This window comes from Neopsephotus bourkii, unplaced genomic scaffold (assembly GCF_033783945.1).
Source record: "Neopsephotus bourkii isolate Nb327-2 ecotype Australia unplaced genomic scaffold, CSIRO-AGI_Nbou_v1 NB_1863, whole genome shotgun sequence".
NCBI lineage: Eukaryota > Metazoa > Chordata > Aves > Psittaciformes > Psittacidae > Neopsephotus > Neopsephotus bourkii.
The window spans coordinates 1215640-1242789 of record NW_026902336.1 but is presented as its reverse complement, the minus strand read 5'-3'; the positions used below and the strand labels follow the sequence as shown (position 1 = coordinate 1242789).

General features: G+C 39.9%; 1 protein-coding gene across 2 annotated transcripts in view; it reads left to right on the top strand.

Annotated features, from left to right (window-relative positions):
* LOC133207293 (sodium-dependent noradrenaline transporter) overlaps window positions 1-27150 on the top strand; it is a 71082-nt gene that overhangs the window by 13562 nt on the left and 30370 nt on the right. For both annotated transcript variants that reach the window (XM_061344060.1, XM_061344061.1), the window contains 2 exons: window positions 10384-10515; window positions 14126-14363. In XM_061344060.1, the coding sequence (XP_061200044.1) occupies window positions 10384-10515; window positions 14126-14363 (370 nt within the window). The remainder of the gene's footprint in view (window positions 1-10383; window positions 10516-14125; window positions 14364-27150) is intronic.

Genomic DNA, 27150 nt, shown 5'->3' with positions numbered 1-27150 from the left:
GATGTACTGTGTAATAATGGTGGTCATTATTAAACAGAATGAATTTACTCTCTGCGAGTGAGACTATGACCTCGCCATTCTCCTCTGTATGGCTGCAGATACAGTAATTTTTAGAAAGTACTATTTTAAGAAGTGCTTTTTATCGTAGTTTTATAAAGACGAATTATTAGGAAAAAGTCTCTTTCACTCTCTCAAGGCTAAAAAGAAAAGCTGGAAAAATACAAAGCAAGTACAAAACTAAAAGCCAGCAGGTAAATAAAGGGTTGAACTAGAAGATGTTCCATCTTAAAACATTTTAAATTAATTTGGGGCCTAACACATAGTTTATGAACTTTTGAAATTGGCAGTTGTAGGTATATAACTGGCATTGGTCATTGTCTCTCCCTTGACTCTTCCCTAAAAGAGTAACAGAGAACACTTACCAGGCTTGTCCTAAATTGCAGGTTAAACCTATAGTGACATATACAGAGACTTATGACAAAATCACTGCCTGTAACCCTAAATTAAGAGACTTGGAGATCTTCAAGAGCATCTACATTTTTCTTTCTCAATAGCATTTTACAGTCATGAGATAGTATGTGTTTAAAAGCTGTTCAGAAATTGGAAACACAAAGCTCAGCCACACTGATTTATTATAAGGTCTGAGTAATCAGTGAACAAAACTGCCCCTCAATCTGTTCTAGCAAAAGTTTGCACTATGATGAAACAAGAAGAATTTTGCTTCAAACTGTTAATAGGGCTCTGCTTCATCTTGGCAGTGAGCTGATGGGCCCTGAGGTCATTTTCACATTCTTCTGTGGTATTTTAAGCTAGGAGGTCCTGTGCAGAATGGCAGTGATAAAGTATGTACTGGACAGCTTGGACTGAGGGGAAAATTTACTTCATTGCTTGAAGCCTATTAGGAAAATAGTCCTTCAAATAAGAACAAAGAGTAGACTTAAGTTTCAACCTTTAATAAATGATTTTGTCTGATCAATTTACACCAAAGAGGGAGAGTAGTCGGACAGAGAATGAAGGGAGGGTGTTGCTAGCCAGTACAGTGAGATGGATGCAACACTGTTATGGTTTTACACTTATCTAGGTTAGACTCCATTTACCCATCAGAGTAAGGGAATGTAAAGAGAAGTAGTTTTTCTAGTCCTGCCACAGGAACACTGCTGAAAACTTCTGCTTTGTGCCCACAATGCCCAAATTTTCCAGAACCCACCTGATGGCTCTGCATCGCATACAGAATATTGCCAGCACTGCTCTAGGCCAAACACGTATTTTTCCCAAATGGAAAGCTTTCCTGTGAAGAATACTGTGACATTTCTTGTAAAATTCTTGTGTTTGGTGCTAACAGAAAGATAAAAAGTAAAGAAGCCACAGCCATTTGGAAGATAGCCGCCAAAATTTTAGCAAAATCCAGTGGTGACTCTAATCTTTGATAAGAGTACATTGTACTTTGATAAGAGTACATTTGACAACAGTTGCATTGTTCTACACAATTATGCAGTAGTAGCCATCACTGTAATGGTAAATTTTCCAAAATCTGTATAAAAATGCATTACATGTAGTTTACAGTACAGTTATTCTGCTTCCTTTAGTGGCGTCAGAAAGAACATTCATCCCAAAGGCTTCATTTATAATGACAGTAAAATTTAGATTTACTACAACTCTTATAGATAGGAATATATAGCAGTCTCATACTTCTGTGGTAGAGCACAACCTTTTACTGATGGGAATTTAGGAGATTCTGTTGTGAAAGAGTTTGTAATGATTAAAATGGTATAGAAAATATTAACTATTACAAATAAAGCTCTAATAAACCCTGGAAGGAAAAGGAATGTTTTGCTTTGGTCATTGAGTCCAAAAATTGGAGTTACAACTTAAAATTGGATTAATCACTAAGCGGTAAGTCAAGCTTTAAGTGTACCTGAGAGTGTTTATATTTGATTCTTCTCTAGCAGAATTTCAAGGCATTTACCTCCTATTGGTTTATACATTAATCCTCTTGAAAGCTGCCTGGCATTTGTCTAGGGCTGATTTAAGATGTCTTAAGCACTTTGTTTTACTCTGGCACAGTTATGAATCTCCTGCTGCCTAAAATGGGTACTGAGTCTTCTTCAGAGGGTGCTTAACTTTGGGCTGTTTTTTATTTTGACAACCTGCAAAAGAAAAGCAGTCTCTAAGAGAAATACGCTGCATCTGAAGATGTGTTGTGAACCAGCAGTTGCACTGTTACACACACAGAAAAAAATACAATTTAATATGCCGTGTATCACGGTGCACATTAGTTACTAACTGTTGTGGCACCTAATTAGCTCTGCCAGGGCACTTGTATCACCTTGTATTAAGCATCCATCTACTGGAGGTATCATAACCAGGAGATGTATACTTCTCCATATATACCCAGTGTACACAGGACAGTGAGCAACTCCCACAAGGGCAATCCTGAGAATGTTAATAGGAGTCGAAAGACCAAAGCAAGGAGTAATGCTGCCTAAATGAGGGGCTGAAATCCAGAGGATTCATCCCAGGCTCTTTTCTAGTAAGTTGCAGGAACACCTCAGGAATATAAACTTGGCATTCTTAAAACATCAAATGTGCAGCTCAGAAAGTGACTACCATAACTTAATGCGGGTATAAAAAATGCCCACATTAACTGTTCAACCTGCCAATATATGAACCCGCTACACCAAGGAATACCCATAAAGTGGGAATTTTAGACAGAAGAGTAGGAATCATTGTTAAGAATCACAGCATGGTTGAGGTTGGATGTAACCACTGGGGGTCATCTGCTCCAGCCCCCCAGCTCAAGCAGGGTCACCTAAACACGTTACTCAGAGCTGTATCCAGTCAGCTCCTGAGTATCTCCAGGGAAGGAGACTCCACAGTCTCTCTGGGCAACCTATTCTGATGTTTAGTCAAAATTACAAAAATTACAGTCCAAACACTGTAATTCATTAGTTTAGTTCACTCAAGTCTCTTCAGATTATAAAAACAAGACTGGAACGCTTGATTGCAGCACTTCAGAAGCTTCACAGAAAGGAAATAGAAAGTATTGCAGGGTATGTTAATTTATCAGGGAAAGAACTGCCACAATCAGATGTCAGATATATTCAAATTAGAAATAATGAGGTTTTTTAAATTATATTTTTATAACATCAAAGTTATTAATCTATGAAATAAACTACCAAAAAAGTAAAGGATCTGCCTGGTATATTCAAATCAGAATTTTACGTTTTTCTGTCTGAAACTCTGGTTTATGTTAAACAAGAAGTTAGATCAAAGTATCTAACCATTCTGGCATCAAAATCACATGGATTCATTAATTTTGAAAGCACTTGTTTTAGTTTATAGTTGACTGAGACAAAGCACATAAATATAAAAGTTCTCTGAGAAGGGAGATAAAACTATGACTAACAGCATGTATCTGAATCAAAGTAAAACTGGAGTTCCCAAAATCTCCTTGGCACCAAGCAAGGACTTCCCACATTTGGAGACAGTTAAAGCTGATGAAGTAGTATTTCCTTTCACATGCATGACTATATTCCACACATTACAGATTGTAGGTTTTCAGAAAATATATTTCAAGCAGAACTTACCACATAAAGTTATGTTATTGCAGATTTTCTAGAGCTGGAATCTAGCAAAACCTGCTTTTTTGAGCCACAAGCTCACAGCAAATAGCTTCTGATGTCTTAATCAAAAAATATTTTTAGCCATGGATGTTCTGCCACCAATAAATCAGGGTACATTCTGACAGACACTTGAATTTATACATCTGAAGTACTACTTACACCTTACATGGATACATAATTGCAGGTGAATATATCCTTGTGTTAACCCCAGTAATGCCAAGGTTGAAAGAAACCAACCAAATGTAACACTCTTATTAATGAAAGGATAGAATGGCATTTCTTCCTCTTTATTAGCATCTCTTAAGCTTCCATTCATGTTTGTGTTGAAGCAGCAACGTTCTCCAGCTAGGCACCTGCACACTGACCCAGCAGTCCAGTACTGGAGACCTCCCCTGACCAGCACCTTCTGAAGACCTTGTGAACTACAGAGTTTGCTGGTTTGTTCCCAATAGTGTTAACTGTTCCAAGAAAGGAGACTAACCACTCCTACACTTTCCTATTAAACATAGTAACAGGGATTTCATAAATCGCATAACAAAACAGGCTACAAGCTGGCTCCATAGCCCAGCTCACTCTCCCATTTCTCGTTTAAACAAGCCAGATAGCTAAAAAAAATCAACAGGATGGATTTGCACAGGAATGTTAGTAGCTAGACTTTAGGAGCTAGACATTGTTACAAACTTCAGGTTATTTACTTATCCAGCTACTGTCAAAACTCACTTTAATGCTAATTTATTCAAAGGAACCAGGACAATAGTACCTCTGCTATAAGGAGACAAATGGCAGACCAAAAGCTGCCACCGCACCTTGAAAAGCAGATTTTTGTACTTCCTATGGTCACACTCATGGCAGAAGATGGGAATGGTTTAACTTCCTAAGCTAGCAGCAGTGAGAGCATTGTGAAGGTCAGCAGCAGAAACATCCCACAGAACTCAAGAGCTCCCACTGCCCCATCTTGGGCCAACCTGATTTATATGCTATCAAACGCACCATGTCTGTTTCTTCTTTAATTTCCTACCAAATGACATAGGCCAGGGTTCTGTTCTTGTATGTTCCTGCAATTATCTTTAAACTACACACTGTTGTAAATGTGATCATTAATTTATGTAAATATGACCTTAACCAATTACTTGGGTGTTATTTATGAATGAATCATGCTGCTCTGAGTGGCTGGGTATATTTAGCTGTCATTTATTTGTTCAAAATAGCTACTAATGAACTTCTTTATATCGTTACTGTTGTAGCAAAAAGCCAGAGAGATTACTGGTTTTGCATGGAAGGGCTTGGGTGATACCTTTTATTACAAATCAGCAACCAGCTTATAAATACGCTGCACTTCCAGTCACTACAAATGATTTCAAGGTTAACAGCTCAAGACAAGAAATGCAGGCTTCAGCTAGCATCAGCCCATGGACATCACTGAACCATTTCTGGTAACTTTGTTTTCACTTCCTTTTGGGTGAAAGGAAGGCTATTATAATTGGAATTCTGGAGAAATTGAAGGCTCTGAGCCCGAATTGAGAGAAGAAATATAAACAGGTTTAAGTCTAACAATGATAGAGTTGCTAAATATAAGGGCTTCAGAAGAAACATGTCAATCACTCCAGTATAGCTCCACAAGTTTTATGTTTCAGAAATACTTTCCATGAAAAAGGTTGCATACTTAGAAGATTTTATAACATACTTTGAGGATTTTATATGTGCAAAGTGTTGCTGATTTTTTTATAGTATGTCATGAGATCTGTTTTGCAGAAAAATGTTATTTTTGACTACTATAATCTATTCCTGGCAGAGTTCACCATCATCATACAGCTTCTGTTAAAATCATCAGCTTGGCTTTGACACTGAAGTTACATCACACTTGTTTTTATCTCTGACTTCTCTTTGCTGTACCATGCAAACCCTCACTGCTTTCAGTCTCAGGGCAACAAAGATCCACCCTTCCATTCCTTCTCTCCCCAGGGTCAGCACAGGCTCGGGCTCCCCTCCATAAGAGAAGCCTCAGTGGCTGTGCAAATCAGATGGTCACCAGTCTGCTGGAGAGCCAGGACTAACATTCATGTACTAAGAAATGCCCATGTTTCCTATTTCCTAGTTTTTCAATGTATGGTGATCTTGTACAATCTAGATTTCAAGATCTCCGCATCAGGGAACTCTTTTTCATTCACAAGAGCCTGGACAAATTAGTTTCCATTTGTTTTCCTCACTGTCAGAGCAAATGTACTGAATTCTATCAACTGTTGATATTGTTTGAAGCACTACTTACTCTGTATGAAAGAAAGAAGCAGTGTTGATCAGACACAGGATTAGCTTGTATTTCAATTCACCAACTGGGAGATCTTTGTTTTTAGATTCTTTTCCTGCACAGATTTGGGAAACATTCCTATCTGAAAATACGCTGCAATATTTGCGCCCAGTTTGTTGTTTTAGCAGACTCCCGCCAGTTGCCATTTCGACTGGAATATCCATGGTAACAAATGCAGAAGGCTAACAAGCACAGAGTTCAAAGTTGTTTCAGCTACCCCTGGGCTGGCCTGCTTCTTGTATGTGCATCAACAAGTCCTTCCAGGATAACAGCAGCTGTTGAAATGATCTTTTGTAAGTCATTAGTAAATTAACGCTTTTTCTTTTCCGGTATTTAAAAGTGAGATGAGACCTCCCCATAAGACTGAGAGTATCTAGAACAGTATTCCTCTTTGCTTCCCACTACGGATGTTGAAGTACAAAAGAAAGACACACTCTTTACATGGATTCTGTTGCACAAAAATTAAGAAGTTTTTTTTGGCACTGAACACAGGAATGCAAAGCCAGTCTTGTATTTTGTCCTCCACTAACTAAATGTAATAGGTTTTTTAAAACCTTCTGTGTAAGTTTCTACTTCAAGTTTCACACAGATGGTTCTTGTAGAAGCTGAGAGTTTGACCTTATCTAGTTTTTCCTGAGACACAAGGCTGTCTTAACTCCGTGGACATACTGGTGCCCTAAGTGATGTAGATGGATCTCATGAAATCTTTTAACTGACGATGTAGCAATTTACAACAGTCTGAAGTAAACCTGTAGCTTTTGAGCTTCATGTGACTCAGTAGCAAGTCAATTATGGCTCTTATGCCAGGGCTGTGTTACAGATGTTAATTATTTCAGATTCTTAGCTGTAAAGGGAAATTAATGAATGCTGAAACCTGTATTACCTTGTGGGATGCAGCTGTGCATTCAGCCCTATCCCATCACACAGCGGGGGAGCGGAATCCCCTTGAGTGCTGTCAGTATGTTACTGCCAATGCAGCAATTCCACAGATTGCATTCTCTCAGCTCACTGAGGTAGGTAGATCTTGGCAAGCTAGTCTGAAGTGCTGGCCAAACTGTGTGCTCCTACGAGTTCAGCTGTCTGGGCTATGCAAATTTGACTAGAATCACGCAATTCAAACACAGCAGTTTCTGGAGCCAGTGGTACAGGCGGGAGTGACACAGCTGACAACATGTCACTCTTCCTAACTTATTTTGACCTCCTATACCAGGAAGACGTTAACAATGAGGCTGTTACTTCAGAGATGTCTGGTGTGATGCTTAATACAAATTCCTACAAGTGTACCTAAAGCAAGAGACTTGCCAGGATGCCAGTTGCCTTCTCCCTAGTCCAGAGGATGTTCACACATGCAGGATAGAACAAAGTCTATTTCAAAACAACACCTCATATTTGTAAGATACTGTACACAAACAGGGTTGTGACGGAGCCCCTGTGCAATCACAGAGTGAAGCTGATCATAGATCACACATATGCTATGTATAAGCATTTTCATATCATTCTAGTTTGCAGTAATTTGAATGATACTTTGACCATCATTTGTTTTCCTCTGAAGTGCCCATAATCTCAAAAAGGGTTCAGTGAATACAATGAAGTTTGGTTCTGGATATTGGCTGGGAAGAGTTGAGCAAATGTCAAGATATTTACAATACACCTGAGTACCTGGTATTTTTTACCTAATCAGAACTTGCCAAACAAGAAGTTTTTGGAAGCCACCAAAAAATTAAGTCAACTTAATGTGACTAAGCACCCTTACTTTCATCTTTATCTCAATTTCAAAATACTTCAGTCACTTAGTTACCTGAAAAGTAATCCAGCTACGAAACCCTGCCATAACTGTTCTTTACTGAAAATGACACCACACCTTATGAATCCCTGCGGGGGCAGGGCAGGGGAAAAAAAAAGAAAAAAGTGAGAAACCTCCTTTAACTAAAGCCTGGAATGTCTTGCAGCCAACTAGATGACACTAAAGCAAGTATGCTTAAGTACAGTACACTTCACAGTTCATCATGGTATTAGTCATACTTGAAAAAGACGTAGTTTAAACTAGCATTTATTATGTATGTATACTACACATTGCCAGGATTTATTTTCTGAAACACAAATTTCCCTGTTCAATTTGTGACATCATGTTTTCCACAGTCTCTTGACGTTCATGTGAATCAAACAATGTTGTGCAGACTCCATACCTCCAAAGTACAAGCTAGGCTGGTGAGTCAGCTCCACACACTGTGATACTATCAAAACAGGACACGTACAGCACTTCAAAGGCTGTCACTTGTCAGAAATCCGACAGTAACACCACCTGAAATAATTTTCATAGGTACTAGATATAGCAAAAGCAATATGTAATATCCCAGATTGATTTATCAGAGTATGATTCAACACAGAACAGAGATGAGAACTGCAGGGTATCAAGTATTTGTTAAATACAATGATTTTTTTTCTCTACAATATGACAGTTTGACATGACAATCGTAGAAAGCAGCTGATGAACAACACTGAAATACAACTAAAACGTGTCACTGGTACCGTAGTAGCTAATGTGAATGCAGGTTGCATTTACACTACACTCCATATAAGCACCATGAACAAGAAGATTCCTGCCCCACAGTGATACAACAACATTTCAGCTTCTAGGTTACATTGTCAAATCATTAAGCTATTATTTATTTTTGTTGATGTACCTTGTCTTCATTTCATAGCAAGATTTCAGCTTTCAAATGCCTAAACTTACAACTGAATGCTGAATACATTGCCCTTACATTACATTCCATCACATTACTTTTCGAATTGGATTTGTAGTATGACTAAGAGAACAGAGTTTGTTTTTCCATTCTTACTCTCCAGTATATGCTTTAAGTTTTCCCTCTGAGCAGTCACAGTAGGCAGCTTGCATTGGTAATAGATGTGAAAAGCAAACATGGAAAGTAAATGGGCAACAAGTATTCAGACTTTTAAAAGCACTACAGTAGTTTCAGAAGTACCTTTTAAATATGCAATTCACTCTGCTTACTGGCAGGTTTTACATAGCTACAGTCATGTTTCTAGCTTTTATTCTTTTATAGACTGCACATACCTTCTTTAAGTTTATATATTTAGAAGTAATGCAAACTTACTTCGTTTTGTAAGGAAAGTTTTCCAATTACTAAACCAGTACATGCAGATTTTACAGGGTTGCAAAAGTTCCTACTACTTGCTATTGGGAGAAATAGACAGCTGCTGCTGCTTTCTTTTTGTCTTCTGCTGAACAATTTAACCATGATATTAACAATCTATTTTCATTTTCATCCATAACTTCTAAGGACAGCAGTCAGTTTATTCAGTATACGTAGTTACTCTGGCAGCTCTATATTTATCAAAACAATCTAATGAATTTTTAATACTGACAAATTTTACATGAATTGAACTGTTTTTCATAGCAGTATGCTATGAAAGCTACACCTGATTGGTACTACAAAGCAGAGAATTGACAGAGTATCCAGTTATTAAACATGACACCAACTACAATTGTTTTACAGTATCATATATAGCCATGCACTGGGAGAGTCTTCTTCCTGTGACCTGGATCATATAAAAGAGCTAAGAAATCTTCAGATAGTTTCTACATTGAGTGATTCTTCTGTATTTCAGCTCGCAATAGTTTTTATGACAGTAGCACTGACACATCAGTATTGTTCAGAGGTGATAGTTTCTGTGGTATGAATTTCCATGAAGGAAAGTAATGTATTCCAGGCAAGCAGCCCTAGCACTGACCTGCTGCAATATAGCAGTGGGCCTAGCAGTGAAACCTAGTACATACTCCGTTAATGTACACTCCATGTTAACAAAGTATCACTAGGTTGGAAAGGGGGCTGTTGTCTATCACTTTTCATAAGAATAAGGGAATTATAGCAAAAACCAAAATATACCATGGAAACCCAAATTTCATATAGCTAACCAGCATTGATTCATTTTCAAGCCAGAGGTTCCTGCAGACACCTTACACAGTATGAGTTAAACTGCAATAACAGGAACTGACATGACATTTTTTTCCCTCAGTTGATGGCCTCCATGCTCCCTTTTGAACATACTGCACTAATGAAAACTTAACAGTGTTTCATAGTCCCTTTCCCTTTTAGCTCTTTATGCAAGTGCATAATTTCTTCTGCAGTGAGGGATTAATTTTCAGGGACACATCTTTTTCCCTTTGAAGCCAAAAAGCAGTCAGGAAGCATTAGAGGGAAATAGGAGCCACAGTCTACAGTTTTTTTCAGGGCTTCTTTCTCTGAGATCCTAAAAAAAAATATTTAAATTAAAAATACAAGAAATGGACCAGAGAACATGAGCTCTTCCCTCCTCATATTTCCTTTCTACTTCCCGAAAACTGGCTTTGTTTTTAGCCAGGAAAAGTAAGCAATAAGGAAAGCAAAATGCAACCAAAACAGAGACTACAATGACTAATTATTCTCTTTCCAGGTGCTTTCCTTATTCCCTATATCCTCTTTTTAATAATTGCTGGAATGCCCCTGTTCTATATGGAATTAGCACTGGGACAGTATAACCGAGAAGGGGCTGCCACTGTGTGGAAAATCTGTCCAGTTTTCAAAGGTAAGTGCTCTTCTGTTCACTTGAATAGCACCGTGAGGGTGCCACACATTTGTGATCACAAAGTAAAGGTCTCTCATCTTCCCACAGACAGCATGATATTTGCTGACCTTTCCCCAACCCTCGAAGTCAGAAGTCTTTTTATTATAACAGGTGGAGCACAAAATGGGAAAAGCCACAGAAATCAGGGTGATTGCTGAGGAGTGCAATAGAGAGCAGTGAGCAGGAGCAGATCAGCCCTTTTCTCCCTCTCCTGCATGCTGAGGTGTGGGAGGAACTGGGTACCTTGAGGTAGAGGGAGGGCTTGGCAATGAGAACAGTCGGAAATTCAAAATCCCACACAGGTCAGTTCAACCCTGTCTTCCCTGGTGACTAATATAACCACTGACTCCATTTCATTGTGGAGCTCTGCAGAAGTCAGTGTACCACAGTGGCTAGAACATTGAAGGCTGTCATTCAGCCACTAGACCTGTAACCTCACACCAGTTATTGGTGGCTCTGTTTTCCTACCTATGAAATGGGAGCAATTATTCCAATAGACTTTGTAAAGTGATTTTCAAATCTAGCAATAAAAAACACTTAATAAAACATGAATTTTACTATTACTGTTGAGTGTTTTCCACTAGGGATAACTCTCCAGCATCACCGAATAAAAGGCTGTGGATTGTTGTCTGGTGCACTAACTTGCAACCATTCTTAAGCTAAAAACAGCCCAGGTTAGGTATTTGGACACTGATCAGTGTGTCTGGCAGTGCTTAGGGATAAAGGAATCCCTCTGGGCAGAAGCCATAAGCTTTCTGTACATGAAACAGATACCTGTTAAGGAGCTTCAAGAATCTTCTTAAGCATTGCTTACCAGTAAAAATTATAAATTCTCTTATATCTATGCCAGGTTGTATCTAAAAACTTATGTAGAAATCTTTTCAACACAGAGCTATCTGAAATGAAACCATTCAAGCTCAGTTGACCTTACAACCTTAAAATTCAGACCCTGTTCATCCTGTGACTGATACAAGCTGAGGAGCTTAACAATGCAATCCAGACTTAGTGGATTCGGTGCTTGGATGTAGGTTACACTGAGTAAATGTTAATCTTTCTCAAAATACAGCTTTCCTCTTCAAGGAGTCTAGTGCAGAATAAGAAAATTGTGGGGTTTTTTGTTATCATTCACACCCAAAACTCGCAGCAAAGTTAAGAGAGATAAAAAATAAATAAGAAAGTTAATAAAATACATGCTCCTCAATTTTAAAATTAATTCATACAGACTTAACCCTTCTATAATCCCTTGATAGGAGGCAAACCTCATCCCAGCACCTGGTAACCTGAAGACCCTTGCTCAGTGAAAATTCCTGCCAGTATCAGTTAATGCCTTTGGATAGCAGTTAGGATTTTGAAACCCTAACCAAAAAATTAGGCCTTAAGGATCTCAAAGTGCTTGAGCAAAATACGACTGTGCTCAGAGGCACTCTGTTGATTTCAGATTGAGAAGATGCGAAAGGAAAATAGAACTTATTTCATGTATAGCCTTGTTGACTTTACGGCTGTGTTTTTAAGCCGACATTTTCAAAGTGGACTAAACATACCTTACTGTTGATTTTTAAGTGTTCTTATTACTGGATATAGAATAGCGTAAGTTATTTGATTCTCAAAAGGTAACAAGTATTGAGTTGTATTTGCACCTCAGGATTAGTATAAACTCAGTACTTTCAAAGTTTTTGCCACATCTGATAACACACAAACATATTTTACTGATAATGCTTTTGTGTTGTTTCTGGGATAAATCAAAACTCTCGCTCAAATAAAAAATACACAGTCTACACAAATTTGTAACAGGTTCTCTAAAGCAACAGCACTATAGTACTAATTTTAGCTATGAATATTATTGATATGAACACTTTATTTCTAATGAGATTTCTCATAACATGTGCAATTAAAAACATAACCTGTATCCTTTACAACAGTCTGTTTTCATCTCTGCATTTTCCAGGGTCTGTTTTAGAGTGTGGGTGGTCCAGCATTACTTTTCGGAAAGCTAAGTCTAGAAACACAAGAGCAAATTCATTCCTGAATAATCTCATTATTTCAGTGGAGTGACAGTTAAGATACGGTTTTTAATCTTGATATTAAGTATCTATCATTGTTCTCCTGAATTGGAGGAATTTTAGGAAGACTTTTTAAACAGAGATCATGACATTTCAGTGTAGCATATATTACTTAGTATTTTAGTATCTTAGCATTCACATTAATATTAAAGAATGATCCACTTGGGTGATTCCCCAACTCTGCTCCATTCTGTTGATCATAACTTATCACAGGAGTTTGGGTGTTAATGTACTGGATTAATTTATGCACTAAGGTTTTGAAGTTACAATTTCATTTTTACTTTCACAATGTTTTCCCCAGTGTTAGTGATGAGCAAACTGGTCTATGTATTAAAAGCCTCCTGAAGAGCAGAGAGTAACTCTGGTGTATGCAGCAGTGTCTGAACTGCCAACTCCTTCAGGATCAGCATCTGTTCCTCAGGCAATTTTTAAAACAAGAATTAATACCAAAAGTGTATGCTAGTTCCTTGCCTTATCAAGAAACATGAGGTTTACACTTAGGTGTTGTGACAGTACAGTGATGATAGTCATAAAACAGCAGTAATCTCTACATACAACCTCTGGGTGGGATTCAGAGAACAAATCTATGCACACAGTCAAGGAAGAATAATACAAGCCAAGGTAAAGCAAGCTTCCTGAAAAGTCTGGCAACAAGCTGTAGCTCTGCTCTCACATTAGTACCAGAGCTTCCTCCCAAACCACTTAAAAATGTCCATTTTCATGAGGAGAACATGCACTTGCTGGTACTCTCATTATTAAGACCCTCCAAGCACACTTCACAGTACACAAAAACACAAAACAAATATTAAAAGTCGAAAGAGAATGCTTGCAGTGGGGATTCTGTAATCCTGGGGAGATAATTATATAGTCTGAAGGTCCACATACAGTTTAGCCCTAAGCTTGATATTCACCAAGATTTACTGGCATGCCCAAGAACCCCTTGGAGCCCCTCAGTGAAACAGCACAGACTGCTTCATGTATGTTTTGGACCTAGTCACATGCTGAAGGAAGCCAATCTGGAGAGTAACAATGGGAAAGAAACAGGAGAGGGATCAGTGTCTGTTCCAAGTTAGCTCAGGGTGGGAACGTCAGGCACAGGGAAACTTCACTTGAGTCTCGAGCTCTACTTTTCCAAGATAAGTTGCCAAGGTCTCTGACATTAGGAAGATGAAGTGAGTTTCACTCCTAACATGGGCTTGCAGTCTTGTGCATTGGAAGCAAATCAGAGATGTACAAGAGAAGATTTTGACATAACACTGCTTAATTTCTTTTTCTGGTAAACAACTGGATTTGCCAACAGCCAGTCATTTTCCAAAATCATTAACATAATTTTTTGGATTAAGGTCAGTGACACTGTTTCCACATGTGTGTACATAAATGTCAAAAAATCCTTTTACTGGTTTGAAGACCTAAAGTGAATTTAGAGCTACGTATGGCTGAGTAAGTACAGTGTTTGCATATACTGCTGCATGTAAAACATGATGTATAATCTAGTTTTCCTTTGTCTTTAGGTGTAGGCTATGCAGTGATACTCATAGCCCTTTATGTGGGATTCTACTACAACGTTATTATAGCTTGGTCTCTGTATTACCTATTTTCATCATTCACATTTGAGCTCCCCTGGACACACTGTGACAACAGTTGGAACAGTCCAAACTGTACAGATCCCAAACTCTTCAATGCATCAGTGCTTGGCAACGGTACCAAATACTCGAAGTACAAGCTCACTCCTGCAGCTGAATTTTATGAGTAAGTGTTGACTTTGTTTTATTTAATCAGAATTCTATGTCTGTGAATGTTTATTCTGGGAGGTAAAAACTTAGCATCCAGCCTCTAGAATAAGCGTCAGAAGGCTAAGGTTAAAATGCATTTGTAATGTTGATCTGTATTCCCTTGTGATTGAGACTCTTGCCTCTGTGAGGCTTGGTTTCTCCTGTACAAATGCAATACTTGCCACTGAGCAAAATGGAATTGGACAAAAGACACAAATCTTCCCCAGTGTACCGCTATTGCTTGCACCAACTTTGCCGGGGAACACAACAATATTTTGACAAAAATGAACACATGCCAAACTCAGCTGACTTTAGGGCTTTAAAATAATAATTTGTTCAACAGGCTTGTCCTGCTTCTCTACTTGCAAAATAGCTGAAAGTAGTTCTCTGCTCAGCTGCTTCAATAGTTCAATGAAGCAAGGGGAAGCACTGAGCTGGAAAAGAGTGACCCAGTTGTAAAAGGTGGGCTTTTTCCAACTCCTAAGCAAAAGGGCATTCTGCAGTATGGGCCAAGACAGGCAAAGACACTCAAATCAAACACATGGAATCAAAACCAGAAAGGTTATCTAAATTAACAACCAAACTATAAAACAAAAGCTTCGATCTCTGAGTAAATAATTGTATCATGAACCTCTTGGGGAAAATGGGATTTGATTAGGATAAAAAAAAGAGGAAAGGCATCAGGATTGAATCATATGTTGAATCAATCCGAATAATCAATATTTCTGTCTTGGGAATGGAACGATATCAGGGCACACACCTGCTGAGTAGTGAGTCCAACCATGTAGAAACAAAGGAACACAACTGTTACAATAAATAACGTGGTGTGTGTTACACCATGCCTAGCTATAACAGGGATCTTGGGGTCTGCCTTTATAGTTCTGAAACATTTGTGGCTATTTGTACTCTGAGGCCAGCACAGTGAAAGATCAGGAGTGACACACAAACTGTTGTCAGGGGTTTGGGTAAACTAAATTCAGTGCTTTGAAAACAGTAAGAGGGGTTGAGTTCAAAGGAACTCACTACAATGGGAAATAATGACAGCCAGGAAATCTACTGCCCTTACAAAGACAAGATAGGATGTGTTCATAACTCAAATGTAAAGCTAGATCATTTATAGCAAAGGGCTATGACATGTAGTTAGTTAACAAACCTGACTTTGAATTGAACTATAGGAAACTATATATTCAGCATCTTCAAAGAACTGCATCATTACAGAACTTTGATTTGAACAACATTTTAAAAAAGATTTTCTTTATAATTTTCTTGAATTTATGCCTTCGTAAAGCAAAACACAATTCCCTACATTATTCCTTTGCTCCTTTACAACTTAAAGTAGTTCTATGCATTTTCAGTTATCACACCATGCTTGGGGTACAACTTCGTAGGAGGTGAGACTGTGGTAGAACCTATTCACAGTGTTTGGATTTAATTCCACTGTTCTAGGAAACAACTCAATTTGTGACTGCCTGTACACTGAAACATTAGGCTTCTTTTCTCACCATGAAATAGATTCAAGGTACAGTTTTCAGAAGATAAGGTTAAAAAGTGAATGTAACATTTTGCTATGCTTTGATACCTGAATTCAGGGGCTGCAATTAAGTCTATAGGCCCTGTACTTACTGGCAATTACATTATATTGCAAAAATGGAAGTTTATATTGGATATAAGGAGGAAGTTCTTTACTTTGAGGGTGGCAAGGCACTGGAATATGTTGCCCAAGGAAGCTGTGAATGCTCCATCCCTGGCCGGTGTTCAAGGCCAGATTGGACAGAGCCTTGGGTAACGTGGTTTAACATGAGGTGTCCCTGCTCATGGCAGGGGGGTTGGAACTAGATGATCTGAAGATCCTTTCCAACCCTAACTATTCTATGATTCTATAATAACCACCACTCGAGTAACACAGTCTGTAACCTGCTTCCCCACCTGTAAAAAGAGGGAATCACAAGGGGCATTGGGTTCACTTACCCAATATTTGGATTAGCTCATCAAGCACAGCTGTACAGCTCAGGTGTGGACTTAAACTTGTGCAAAGTTTTAGTATATTCAGATCCAACCAACCAAAGACAGCCCAATTCAGAAAACAGTGTTTCTGCTTTTTACAATGGGGACAGATGAATCTTCTGATTATAAAGTTTCACATTATGTGCAATAGGGTCACAGGAGCAGAAGTAATGATGTAATATTAAATTTGCATCAGTATAGTGCCTTTCAAAAATGATACACCATTTTTGGATTATGTTAAATAATAGCTCAAGTAAGGGTCTTGGCTGGCTACATTCCCTCTGAAAACCCATTCAAGTAAAGGCTGAATATTCCCTTATCTTATTGGGTGTCCTTATACCAGATTGCACTACTGCTTGAATGACTGCTGAACTTGACCCAAGTGTTTATGTGAAATTATATCTGATTCTTCCTGGTAGTGGATAGCCATAAGTTACTTCTTTATCAACACAGCTTTGCTGAAGGAGAACTACAGTTCATTTGGTTTCAAAATTCTATGATCATGTTTACTTTCAAGGTTTGTACTGCTATCCAAATATTCAAAACCCACCTGGGCATATTTCTGTGCAACCTGCTGTAAGTGGCCCTGCCTTGGCAAGATAGTGGACTAGACAGTCTCCAGAGGTCACTTCCAACACCAGTGATTCTGTGACTCTGTAATCCAGTGGTGCAAAATATTAACAATAACAGAAAAAAATACTTTTGGAAAAATAGATTTAATATGTCAGATTTCAAATGTTGAGGTTTTATCAGTTAAATAGAGAAACAAGGAAACAGAGCAGCTACTTTTATACCAGAGGGAAATCAAATTATGCCACTCAAATTTGAGTGGGATACCTATGGAATCCCAGATCCAGCACTAACAGAACAAGATATGATAATTAGCATCATTAAAACAAGGAGTGAAAACTGGTGCCCACTGTAAAAATATCATGAAAAGGAGTGATTTTATTAGTTGGGGTGAAAATAAGTTCCATTGTTCTCATCTAATTTGGAGTATCTGGGGTCATTTTTTCAGTCCCAATAACTTGCTTCTGGAATATGCTAGACCTTATGGAAAACGTGTTAAGGATGCTAAATGCACCTCAGCATTTGAGCCTTCAACCTCAAGACTAAATAGGAAGTGGTACATCTCGAACTTGGTTCTGTAGGTTGTATGCTTACATCAAGAACATGTGCAAACCTTTGCCTTCTGGTGGGCAAGCAGAACTGGAAGCAGGGAGGCCAGAAACACTAAGTATCTATTTAACAGCCAGAAAATTACTGAGAAGAGGTACATCTAGAACAGGCCACAGAGAGCTGATGTTATTACCCTTAAGAAAAACAAACACTTCTATTTGCGACGATTCCTTCACACAAAGATGACCTGACCATGAATTTAGAGTAGATTATTTCTTAAAACCATGCAGCTGCCAAAGCTGACTATCTCTACCTGCACAGGAATAAATTGTAGGAAGGGGTGGAAGTATCATGGTGTGATGGTTCATCTAATACTTTAAGAAAGGCACTGCTAAGTGTACTAGAAATATGCTGATTTTCAGCACTGACGTTAAGTCAGGGACAGGAACACTTACTAAGAATCTAGAACAAATCTTTCAGGTCCAGCATGAGGGAAGCAGGGAGAAAACTCTAAATCTCAGACTCAGAAGAAATACCTTCAAATTGCAATTTCCATGCCAAGGCAGTGACAGGCAGATTTTGATAAGCGTGTTTGGCTTTTGTTATTAAGCCTTAAGAGCTGGGCAATAATTCAGGTTGAAGAGGTTGTACATGTAGGTTTTCTGGAGTGTTTCACTTTACTAAATCTGGTTTCAGTCATTCAGGCTTATTTGAGGCTATGGTGCCACTAACATCAACAGGACAGTTGCTTACGTCAGGAAGAAATGGGACATCTACAATTCTTCATTAGAGACAATTAAAATCATTTGCAAAGTATTAGTACACCGCAAACTTATCGAAGGGAGCACCCCACAATCTGAAAATAACTTGTGCTCTTCTGTTAGAAATAGAATCAGAGAATCATAGAATAGCTAGGGTTGGAAAGGACCTTAAGATAATCTACTTCCAACCCCCCTGCCATGCGCAAGGACACATCACACTAAACCATATCACCCAAGGCCTTGTCCAACCTGGCCTTGAATACTGCCAGGGACGCAGCATTTACAGCTTCCCTGGGCAACCCCTTCCAGTTCCTCACCACCCTTACAGTGAAGAATTTCCTCCTTACATCCAATCTAAACTTCCCCTGTGTAAGTTTTAACCCAATACCCCTTGTCCTATCACTACAGTCCCCAATGAAGAGTCCCTCCCCAGCATCCTTGTAGGCCCCCTTCAGATACTGGAAGGCTGCTAGGAGGTCTCCGCGCAGCCTTCTCTTCTCCAGGCTGGACAGCCCCAACTTTCTCAGTCTGTCTTCATATGGGAGGTCCCCTGATCATCCTTGTGGTCCTCCTCTGGACTTGTTCCAACAGTTCCATGTCCTTCTTATGTTGAGGACACCAGAATTGCACACAATACTCCAAGTGAGGTCCCACGAGAGCAGAGTACAGGAGCAGGATCACCTCCTTCGACCTGCTGGTCATGCTCCTTTTGATGCAGCCCAGGATACACTTGGCTTTCTGGGCTGTGAGTGCACAGTGAAGCCAGCTCATGTTCATTTTCTCATCGACCAACACCCCCAAGTCCTTCTCCTCAGAGCTGCTCTGAATCTCTTCTCTGCCCAGCCTGTAGCTGTGCCTGGGATTGCTGCAACCCAGGTGCAGGACCTTGCACTTGGCATGGTTAAACTTCATGAGGTTGGCATCAACCCACCTCACAAGCATGTCGAGGTCCCTCTGGATGGCATTCCTTCCCTCCAGCGTATCAACTGAACCACACAGCTCGGTGTCATCAGCAAACTTGCTGAGGGCGCACTCAATCCCACTGTCCGTGTCAGCGACAAAGATATTGAACAAGACCGGACCCAGCACTGATCCCTGAGGGACACCACTCGTTACTGGTCTCCAGCTGGACATTGAGCCATTGACCACAACTCTTTGTGTGCAGTCATCCAGCCAGTTCTTTATCCACCGAGTGATGCACCCATCAAACTGATGTCTCTCCAATTTAGAGACAAGGATGTTGTGTGGGACAGAGTCAAATCCTATGCACAAGTCCAGGTAGGTGACATCAGCTGCTCTGCCCCTGTCCATCGGTTCCGTAGCCCCATTGTAGAAGGCCAGCACATTGGTCAGGCAGGATTACCCCTTAGTGAAGCCATGCTGGCTGTCACCAAGCACCTTGTTGTTTTTCATGTGCCTTAGCATGCCTTCCAGGAGAATCTGCTCCAAGATTTTGCCAGGCACAGAGGTGAGACTGACTGGTCTGTAATTCCCTGGGTCATCCATTTTCCCCTTCTTGAAAATGGGGGTTATATTTCCCTTTTTCCAGTCATTGGGAACTTCACCTGACTGCCATGATTTTTCAAATATAATGGCCAGCGGCTTGGTGACTTCATTCACCAGCTCCTTCAGGACCCGCGGACGGATTTCATCAGGACCCATGGACTTGTGCATGTTCAGATTTTTAAGGTGGTCTTGAACCAGATCCTCTCCTACAGTGGGCCCAAGGTCTTCATTCTCACAGTCCCTGCATCTACCTTCCAAGATTTGTGTGGTGCAGTCAGTGAAGACTGAGGCAAAGAAGTCATTCAGAACCTCAGCCTTCTCCAAATCCTGTGTAGTCAGTTCTCCTGATAGCTTCTGGAGAGGGCCCATGTTGTCCCTAGTCTGCCTTTTATTCACTGCATACCTATAGAATCCCTTCCTGTTAACTTTCACATCCCTAACCAAGTTTAATTCTAACTGGGCCTTAGCTTTCCTAACCTGGTCCCTAGCTTCCCAAACAACATCCCTGTGCTCTTCCCAGGCCACCTGTCCTTGCTTCCACTTTTTATAAGCCTCTTTTTTATTTGAATTTTCCTCAGCAGCTCCTTATCCATCCAAAGAGGTCTCCTGGCCCTCCTGCTGCACTTCTTTCTAGTTGGGATGCAACACTCTTGAGGTTGTAGCAGGTGATCCTTGAATATCAACCAAGAGTCTTGGGCCCCCCTGCCCTCTAAGGCTATATCCCACGGAACCTTACTAAGCAGATTCCTAGAGGCCAAAGTCTGCTCTCTTGAAGTCCAGAGCAGTGAGCTTGCTGCACGCTCTTCTCACTGTCCTGAGGATCTACAAACTCGACCATCTCGTGATTGCTGCATCCAAGGCTGCTCTGCAGTGCCACATTTCCAACGAGCCCTTCCCTGTTGGTGAGCACGAGGTCAAGCATGGCACCTCTCCTTGTCGGCTCCTCTATTACTTACAGAAGGAAGTTGTCTTCCACACAATCGAGGAACCTCCTGGATTGCTTGCACTGGGGCATACCATACCTGCAACAGCTATCAGGGTGGTTGAAGTCCCCCATGAGGACAAGGGCCTGCAATCATGAGGCTGTCCGTATCTGGAACATCTGGGACAGCAAGCATGGGGCTGTCCATATCAACCGAACCACACAGCTTGGTGTCATCGGCAAACTTGCTGAGGGTGCACTCAATCCCACTGTCCATGTCAGCGACGAAGATGTTAAACAAGACCGGTCCCAACACCGATCCCTGAATGGCACCACTCGTTACTGGTCTCCAGCTGGACACTGAGCCATTGACCACAACTCTTTGTTGTGGTCAATGAGTATGTGGTCAATGAGTATGTGAACCATGAATATCCTGAATGTAACCCTCTCCCTATACAGCAAAGCTTACTTTTGTAGGTCAATAGGTTTGTGTTTCGTGCTACAAGTCTTCATCAGAAATATCACCACTGACTAAAGGGTCCACATAATTAAGTATCACATCGAAGGGAGTCATCAACACTATGTGCTCCAGAGGATGATGCAGGAACCTATCCCTATAAAACAATTGTGAAACAAACTCTCCCTGAAGAGAGGAAACATCGCTTCAAAGCTAAACACAAGCAATTCTGCCTATAAATGCCTTTAAAAAGTGAATCCAAGAACAAGAAATATGAGAGCAGACAGCTCTATATTCTGCTAACTATATCTGGTAAGAAAAGACTAAGCTTATGCTAAACATGAACAGCAGTTCTCAGTATGTCCACTTTTCTGGACAACAAACTCCCATTGAATATATCTGGAGCTTCTTTAAGAGGTTTCTTCATGCAACATCCATACCCTATAAACTAATCAGAGGTTTTGTAAGCAATGGCAAATTAAGAGCCTCTCTAGACATCTAGACTTAGTCATCTTTTGCATCTTAATTGAAAGGAAAGTTGTCAGATCTTTCCTAGAGGTTTGAAGTCAGATAGCAGTCATCTGTTTACCCTTACAGAGATCATGCAGTCAAAGGCTACCAATAATTTTAGCCAAGTTCTGTACCTTCACCCCTAGAAAATCCCTTGACTATAACAGAACTCAGAATATCGTGGACTTAGAATCTGGTACATTATTAAATGCTTTATGTGGGAAATTCATGGTCACATTGTTGAATAGCAGTAAGAAAGCTACTTTAGATATCAATTCTGTATTAACTGCACAGGCATATTTAGGAAGTGTTTGGGTGCATTCTTTATGCATCCGTAGTCTGAGACTAACATATTTGCCTCCCGACACATTACAGATTTACTTTTGACTCTTGACTTTTTGGACTAAGTAACTCAATCCTTCTCAGTGCACAGAAATTTCTGGTACAAGTGCATAAAATAAGAACAGCTGTTCCACAAACATTTACACGTGCAGCTGTGAAATTTACTTTTCATATATGCTCACATCTTCACGTTTGCTGACATATTTACTTACACAAAGGGAAAAGAAACTAAATGTGAATACAGTGGAAGTCAATCCATGTAAGTGTATACATATGTTCCTAAGCTTTGGACAGCTTTATGGAAAAAATTCCTAAATCACAACACGCCCTGTGTAACAAGTGCCAAAGACTGGAAGAATGACCCCTTTGCCAACTTTGATTTGCATGGGAGGTTTATGAGATGTGGCAAATGTCAGGAGCTGCACATTATGCTTCATGCAATTGGCTTGCTTTGTACTAACTTGTAGGAGGAATTCTAACTTCTTATGTACAGAATCCTCTGTGGTTTGGTAGTGGTGCCACGCTCTGAGCAATAATTACAGCAGCTGAGGTCAGTGAGACAGCACCTCCCGTACATTACTTTGCATTTGAAATTCTGGCAAGCAGAAGCAGAGTCTTTCCCCTGTGGAACATCCCCACTTGCGTATATTGCTTAAGGCCACACTAATAAAGGTGTCACACAACTGAACACCCATTATTTTCACTGGTTTCCCATCAAATATTCTTTACAACACAGTACTGACATAGTATCTCCACCAGTATTTTATGCATTGCTTCCTATGGGAGAAGTGTTTGCTCATCCAGAACATTCACATCTGAGCATTAATCCATGAAAAGCTTACAAACTTCACCTTATTGTGTAAAAGACCCAGCACTATAACAAAATGTCAAACCTTAAAGTGAACATTCCTGCAAGTACCTAAAGGGGCCTACAAGCTGGAGAGGCACATTTTACAAGGGCAGATAGTGACAGGAAAGGGGCAACAGCTTTACACTGAAAGAAGGTAAATTTTGATTATATATAAGGAAGAAGTTCTTCCCTGTGAGGGTGCTGAGGCCCTGGCACAGGGTGCCCAGAGAAGCTGTGGCTGCCCCATCCCTGGCAGTGTTCAAGGACAGGTTGCATGGGACTTGGAGCAAGCTGCAGTGGAAGGTGTCCCTGCTTGTGGCAGGGGGCTGGAACTGGATGAGCTTTGAGGTCCCTTCCAACCCAAACCAGTCCGGGATTCTATGATTATTCGTTTGTTTAAATGTGTCAGTGCTCTTCAGTTTGTGGTGCATGGGCTTATTCCTGTGGTTGGCATTCTTCTGGCAATTTTATGTCTTTCCGTGCAGCTCTTATGAAATCAGAAAAGCATCATGAAAACTCAGCAACTTTTTTGGAAAGACTGGAGCTCTTCTTTCATGGCCCTCCTGTCTAGGCCAGTGCACAGCCCTTTGAGAATAACAGCTGAAGCATCATTTAACTTGCTGAATAAGTGCTGGGGCAGCTGTCAGCACCTGTGCTTTGGCTGCTTTTCCATGTATCCTCAAGCAACAAACTTCACCTATTCATTATTCAAACTTTATATGGTCATTAGATATATGGGGGATGGGATTCAAGAATTTCCAATCTACAAATAATATAAAGGGTTTAAAAGCAGATTTTGAAATATCCTTTTTCAGAGAGCTTTGCAGACTTGAATGTCCTGAAGTGGGGCACAAATAGGAGGAGAGATCAGATCTATTAAGCTAATGGGAGAATTAAACTGGATAAAGACTTCAGTGAGTTAAGCATTCTCACTGAATGAACAGGTTAGTCCTACTGGCTGCATATAATTTCAGGATTATCATGATTCAAAAAGAAGCACAATTTAATTCAATATAAATAATAATATGTTATATGACAGCCAAGGTGCCACTGGTAAATTATCTTTCCATGATTCCCAAAATCTGGCTTGAAGTCCATTACACAGCTGCATTCTCCAACACAAGAGGGAGCTGTAATATCTTGAGAAACAGAAAAACCCAGACAGCAAAGGTGTTGGCTAAAGACAGTGCCATAGTGTCCAACAAAGCTAGAGTGAAAACACCCAGCTGAACCCAAGCTGAGTGCTGCAGAGCCCTTGGCATACCTCTGAAGTGCGTCCAGTGCTCCATAGTAGGGGAGAGCTACATAGTGCACATGTAGCACTCTCCTTTGTTCTTGCCACTCTCCTGGACCCAGGCTATCATTCTGCAGCACCTAGAGGCACCAAAGCAGCTCATCAGCAGCTGTATGTTTGGCAGAGCTTGATCAGAGCCAGGCTAACCCTGCTGCACTTGCTGACTTCATGTAGAGCCACGCTACTATCTCTGCAGTGCGCCTCTGGCCCCCCAGTTACAGTGAGCAGACAGTGATGTTCTACCTGCATGGAGCCAGCTCAGGTCTGCAGGGTTTGCACTATAAGCTCTGCCTCACACAGCTGTGGATAGACACCTTTGAGACACAAACTCCCGTACAAACACTACAGCTGAATTTAAGCAGAGCTCTTTCTGAAGTAAAAATACCTGAAACCTGGCAAACTGTGCACAAAGGACTGTATCCATGACTGCTCAATACAGACAGCTTAACCTTCCACAGATAAAAGAAACAACCAATTTCTGAAAGAAATTGGCAGCATTGGCTGAACTATGGTTGCCCAAATATATAATGCAGAAGATGTATGTTGGAGAGCCTTCTCATTAAGCACAATTATCATGCTTCAAATTGCCTTCTAAATAGAGTATGTAATTTAATTTCTATAGATTGCACACTGTATACATTGACAGTCCTTTTAGCATCTTCAGTTGACAATTTGCATTTAGTTTTAAATCATAAAAAAAAAAAAAAACCAGAATAAGGAATGGAGCTCAGGAGACCAGGACTATTTATATATTTTTATATGGCTATTTATATCTTAGCCAAATTGCTGATACTTATTTCATACATGCCATTTGCTTTTGATTCTATAAAAGTGACTACTAACTTTTAGAAGTTTTTGGAAATTCTTAGAAGTAGTTAATGCATTAACCAAGAAATACATTTTTTAGTTTACATACTGACTTGTTGACAAGTGGATGACATTTTTCAATCCAAATAAAAATAGATTGACACATACAACACATCTAAAATTTTTTTAGATGAATGACACCCTTCCGTTGATCACATCAAATTTAGGAAGATAACTTTTGCCTTTAATAAAAAAAGAATGAGCCTAGAGAGGTGTGTAATCATATTTGGACTCAAATCTAACATTATAATTGATTTGGGATTGAAAAAACAAAGTCTGCTCCAAGACCTTTCACTTGAACTGTTTATACAAGACCTTCTAAAACATAAATCTGCCTAGGGCTAAGTAATACAAAAGGCTCCTTAGAATGTCCTTAGAACCAGTTTGACAGAAATGTTCAAGAGAATTCTACACCAAAAATTCACCTCCTGATTTCTGGGTACAGATCAAGTATTTTGGATTGAAAAAGATACAAAGCAATTTTCAGGCCACTATCCTTGGGTGTTTCTTTTCCCTATGGTTTGGCACTCTGTTTATACTCAAATTCTCACAAGTCCCATAAACAGTATGTTCTGTATTGCTCAGTGGAGTCAAAGCAAAGGTTTCTAACAATCCTTATTTGATAGATGTGAACACTAAGACACAGAGGATTTATTGGTTGCAACATTAGCTGTTACTAGAATTATGACTGGATTCTTCATTTACTGAGTCCCACTGAGCAGACACACACCCCCCACCCTCCCCCTCAATAATTTGTCTTTAGTAGGGCTTATGTGTGATTCCAAACAGCTGGACTTCCTGATGGCTCTTTATGATCTGCCACCAAATTAAAGAGGACCCAAGTGCTTCATGAAGACAAAACAGAAGACAGTGGTATCAGCAAATGAATGGCTGTTGGCTGATTTCAGCAGAGGTGAACTATTTCCCTTTAACCAAATGCAGAGTGGAAGTAATGCAAGAATTGGTGCCAGGGTTATTGGGTGACTAGGGGACTCTTCCCAGCAGAAAGCACAGGAAAAGAGAGACCGAGAACAAATCTCCCAGACAGAGAAACTGGAATCTCTGAATACAGTTTCAACCTGAAACCACCTTCCTGCTGTTCTTGCAGATAGGCAGGAAGACTCTTGGGACCCATATATACAGTGATGTGCAGTCTCAAAGTCATTGCAAATGTAATTTCTACTTCCTTACATGGAAAGCACTTTAAGCATAAATCAGGCTCCTTTGCACAAAACCCTGACAGAAAAAAGAAAAGAATTTCTGATCTCTAATGCATGTTCTTTGATGCTTGGTGTTATACTAACTAAATATGGCTAGAGCTCTGACTAGAATATCAGAAAGCTCAAATGATTTATTAGCTCCTCTTGCGTTTTTCTCAGCATAATATAATCGGTCCCTGTTCTACTTTGTTGGCTCCATCTGCTGGTGTTTATTGCCATTCTTTTCCCTATGACATTTTCTTCTTTTTTGCACATATTTCTCATCTACTTTTATTCTTTTCTCAATAACACACTATAGGCAAAATAGTAATTCTAATTGCCTAATGCCTCTGTTTCTTCCTTTCTCTTTGACTTAGTGTTCTGAGTTATGAGAGTTAATTTGGGGAGCAGAATTGGACATGCATCTCTAACATATAAACCAAGAATCCATGACAAGCTTTCAGAAGCTTTTACTTAAGACATTCTCAGTAGCTCTGGACATGATTTAAAGAAGCTGATAGACAACAGAGGCTGACATTTGTTGGTGTTGTATCTCCTCTGGTTCCCTGCAGGGATTTAGGAGAGACCAGTTTATGCTATTTCGTCTGTGACTTGTACATGTCTTTATAGACTGGGAAATGGGTAAATGCTGCAGCTAGTGAAAGCAACCTCAATTTAGGAAAAGTCATTGGCCACACTGCATTATTCTGCTATAATACCAAAAGGCTAAAAATTCAGGTATTTTGACCTCAGAGCTTCCTGAATGGGGAATCTTGCAGTATCTCTTACTTCATGTTTCCCTTTTTGTGACAAGTATAAGGGAAGCAATGGAGTATAATTGAAAGAAGCCAGTCAAAGTATTATCACTCAACCTGTGTTAACATAGACAGATTAAAAACAGCCTCATCTGCTCCTGAAATAAGTACAAGCTTT